This window comes from Helicoverpa armigera, chromosome 17, assembly GCF_030705265.1.
Source record: "Helicoverpa armigera isolate CAAS_96S chromosome 17, ASM3070526v1, whole genome shotgun sequence".
Lineage (NCBI taxonomy): Eukaryota > Metazoa > Arthropoda > Insecta > Lepidoptera > Noctuidae > Helicoverpa > Helicoverpa armigera.
Window position 1 is genome coordinate 11,562,822 of NC_087136.1, and position 3,598 is coordinate 11,566,419.

Genomic DNA, 3,598 nt, shown 5'->3' on the forward strand with positions numbered 1-3,598 from the left:
TTTTCTTGAACAAAGATTTCGGTCTTTGGAATTTTTAGATAACAAAGGTCAAGGTCGTCAGTCCAATCGTAATGTGCCAGTCAAATCACTTCATGTGTCTACTACATTGTGTATATGTTGTCAGGATAACCACAAGCTTGCTAATTGTAAAAGGTTTGCCGGTCTCGATATTGAAAAGCGTCGTAATTTTGTCCAAACAAATGGTTTATGTTATAATTGTCTAGGGGCAAATCACTCCGTATATGCATGCCGCCAGTCTTCTAGATGTCATATATGTAAAAGGAAGCATCATAGTCTTCTTCATCTCAAAAACGTCTCCAAATCAGGTGGTGATAGTAACAACCCGGATCAAGTTGTCGAAGGTAGTGGGTCAGCTGTTACCACTTCAAACCAGAGTAATTCCACCAATATTGTTAGTTGTTTTGCTAATAGTCATAGCCAAATATTATTGGCTACTGCGCTGATTGCAGCGGAATCAAAGAGCGGTACTGCTATAGTATTAAGATCCCTGTTAGACCAGGGATCTCAGGCTTCGTTTGTGACGGAGTCCGCAGTCCAGCTCTTAGGTCTTAAAAGAATACCAACTAAGGGTTCAATTTCAGGTATAGGTTGTGATCAAGACAAGTCATCAATTCCACTAAATTCGATGGTTCTTATTAAGGTTAAATCACGCATTGACCCTAGTTTTATTATCACGGTTAAGGCTTATGTTTTAAAGAAGTTAACGACTATTTTACCGGAAAGGAAAGTTATGGCAAACGTTTTAACCACAATTTCGTCTTTGGCTTTAGCAGATCCTTCGTTCGATACGCCGAACAAGATTGACTTGCTTTTAGGCGCCGAAGTTTATGGCCAGATTTTGTTAGAAGGTTTAATCAAAGGTTCATCCAGTCAACTCATCGCGCAAAACACAAGACTAGGATGGATCTTATCTGGTCAAGTAGGTGAATTCAACCAAAGCGAAACCTGCCACAATACCGTCGTTACACTGCATTCTACTCTCACAGATGAAAATAGTCTCCTTAAAAAATTCTGGGAGTTAGAAGCTGAGCCCAAAGGCCTTAACGATAAGGCGTACTTGACCCCAGAAGAGCAGAAGTGCGAAGAGATATTCAAGGGCACGACTAAGCGAGATGAATCTGGTCGCTATATCGTGCACATGCCCTTCAGGTCAAGTGATCCTGCTTGTAAATATGGGGGATCAAAGGACATTGCTCTCAAACGCTTTTTAACCTTAGAAAAGCGATTTCTAAAGAATCCAGACTTCAAGGCTCAGTATTCAGCGGTTATCAAGGAGTACTTAGATCTGAATCATATGGATATAGTACGAGATAGTGACAAGGAAAGTGCTGTGTACCTACCTCATCATGCCGTCATTCGAAACGACAAGAGTACAACAAAGTTGCGCATTGTGTTTGATGCATCATGTGTAGGCAGCAACGGAGTGTCTCTTAATCACGATTTAATGGTGGGTCCTCCTCTACAACCTGATCTTCGTCATATTATCATGCGGTGGCGTCGTGAACCTATCTGTCTGGTCGCAGACATCGTTAAGATGTACAGGCAGGTTAGGGTATGCGATGAACACACAGATTTTCAGCGCATATTATGGCGGGAGAATCCAGATGACGAAATTCAGGTGTTACGTCATCTGCGAGTAACTTTTGGAACTTCATCGGCGCCTTACCTGGCAGTAAGATCATTGCAGCAGTTAGCTCAGGACGAAGGCGCTGAATTCCCTTTAGCAAAAACCCGTGTTCTTTCAGATTTCTACATGGATGACCTTATGGCAGGCTGTCAAACCATAGAAGAGGGAGTAGAAATATATAAGCAGATAACTGAGTTACTTAAACGTGGAGGGTTTCAGCTTCAAAAGTGGGCTAGTAACAACGAAGAATTATTAAAATTAATTGAAGACGGTCAACAAATATCACAAACACAAGGGAACATGGTATTAAAAACTGATGCTATTTCGAAAATATTAGGCTTAACGTGGGACAAAGACAATGACGAGTTCGTTTACACAATTCAACTTAAGGAGCTAGATTTACCAGTTACGAAGCGTAAGGTTATTTCAGACATAGCACGATTATTCGATCCCCTTGGATGGTTAGCACCGACAATCATTACTGCGAAGGTGTTCATTCAACGAATATGGATGACTGGGATCGAATGGGATGCAGAACTACCTGCACCATTGCTGAAAGAATGGCTTGACTTTCGAGAAAACCTTCGTAACCTTGTTAAGTTTCGTCTGCCTCGTTGGATCAACTCTAGCAAAGATAACAGAGTTCTAGAATTACATGGCTTTTCAGATGCATCCAATGTAGCATACGCCGCGGTGGTATACGTTCGCATCATTGACAGAGAAGGACACATTCAAACAAACTTGGTGACTGCAAAGACTAAGGTTGCTCCTGTTAAGCAGGTATCAATCCCTCGTTTAGAGCTCTGTGGAGCTGTCTTGCTTGCAAAACTTCTTGAGGAAGTTGCTACAACCCTAGAAGTTCCCAAGCAGCACTTACATGCGTGGACAGACTCATCCGTCGTATTGGCGTGGTTAAGCAGCCACCCTAGTCGGTGGAAAACGTTCATCGCGAATCGTGTTTCCGAAATACTTACCATAATGGATAGAAGTCAGTGGTCACATGTGGTGTCGTCGGAAAATCCAGCAGATTGCGCATCTCGGGGGGTTAGTCCTTCTGAATGTAGTGACCTGCAACTCTGGAAAAAGGGTCCAGTATGGTTACAGAATGATAAAATAGATTATAATAGAGCAAATATTCAAGGAACTACGTTAGAAGAAAGAAAGATAAAACAAAGTGTCATGCAACTGCAGTAGAATTTGATGATAGTATTTTAACTAGATTTTCTAAGTTCAGTAGGTTAGTAAGAGTAATAGCTTATTGTAGAAGGTTTCTATGGATGAAGGAATTAGAATGTGATAGAATTAAACTAACTACTTGGCTTACTACAAAGGAATTAAATGAAGCTATACTTACCTGTGTCAAACTCTGCCAACTCCAGTCGTTTAGTGATGAAATAGAAGCTGTAAAGAAGAATCGTAAATTAAATAAGAATACTAAACTTACCTCGTTGAGCCCTTTTCTCGACGATGATGGCATCTTAAGAGTTGGCGGCCGCTTGCACCGCGCTTCTATTAATGATAATATGAAGCATCCCATTTTGATTCCTCACAAATCACACTTTACCAATCTTTTGATTGCAGAGGCTCACGAGAGAACTTTGCATGGCGGGCCGCAATTGATGCTGAATTACTTAAGATCCAAATACTGGATACTCAATGCAAAGACTCTCGTTAGGCAACACGTTCATAAGTGTGTAATTTGTATTCGACATTCCACACAAACACATCAACCAATGATGGGTCAGTTACCGAAGTCCAGGGTGTCTGTTCAGAAGCCGTTTCAATGCAGTGGGGTAGATTACGCTGGTCCAATCAGCGTCCGAAGCTCTAAAGGTCGTGGTCATCACTCTACGAAGGGATATATCTGCTTATTTGTCTGCATGTCCACTCGGGCTATTCACCTCGAGGTTGTCAGCGACATGACTGCTCAGAGTTTTCTAGCCTCTTTTA

General features: G+C 41.6%; 1 protein-coding gene across 1 annotated transcript; it reads left to right on the plus strand.

Moving 5' to 3' along the window:
- The first annotated feature begins 751 nt into the window (after positions 1 to 751).
- On the plus strand, positions 752 to 2,842 carry LOC135118053 (uncharacterized). The gene has a single exon (XM_064038983.1). It carries the CDS (start codon positions 752 to 754, stop codon positions 2,840 to 2,842), a length of 2,091 nt encoding a protein of 696 aa, XP_063895053.1.
- The last annotated feature ends 756 nt before the right edge of the window (positions 2,843 to 3,598 follow it).

Excerpts from the sequence above, each read along its gene's own strand:
- LOC135118053 (XM_064038983.1), top strand. The coding sequence starts at position 752 with ATGGCAAACGTTTTAACCACAATTTCGTCTTTGGCTTTAGCAGATCCT.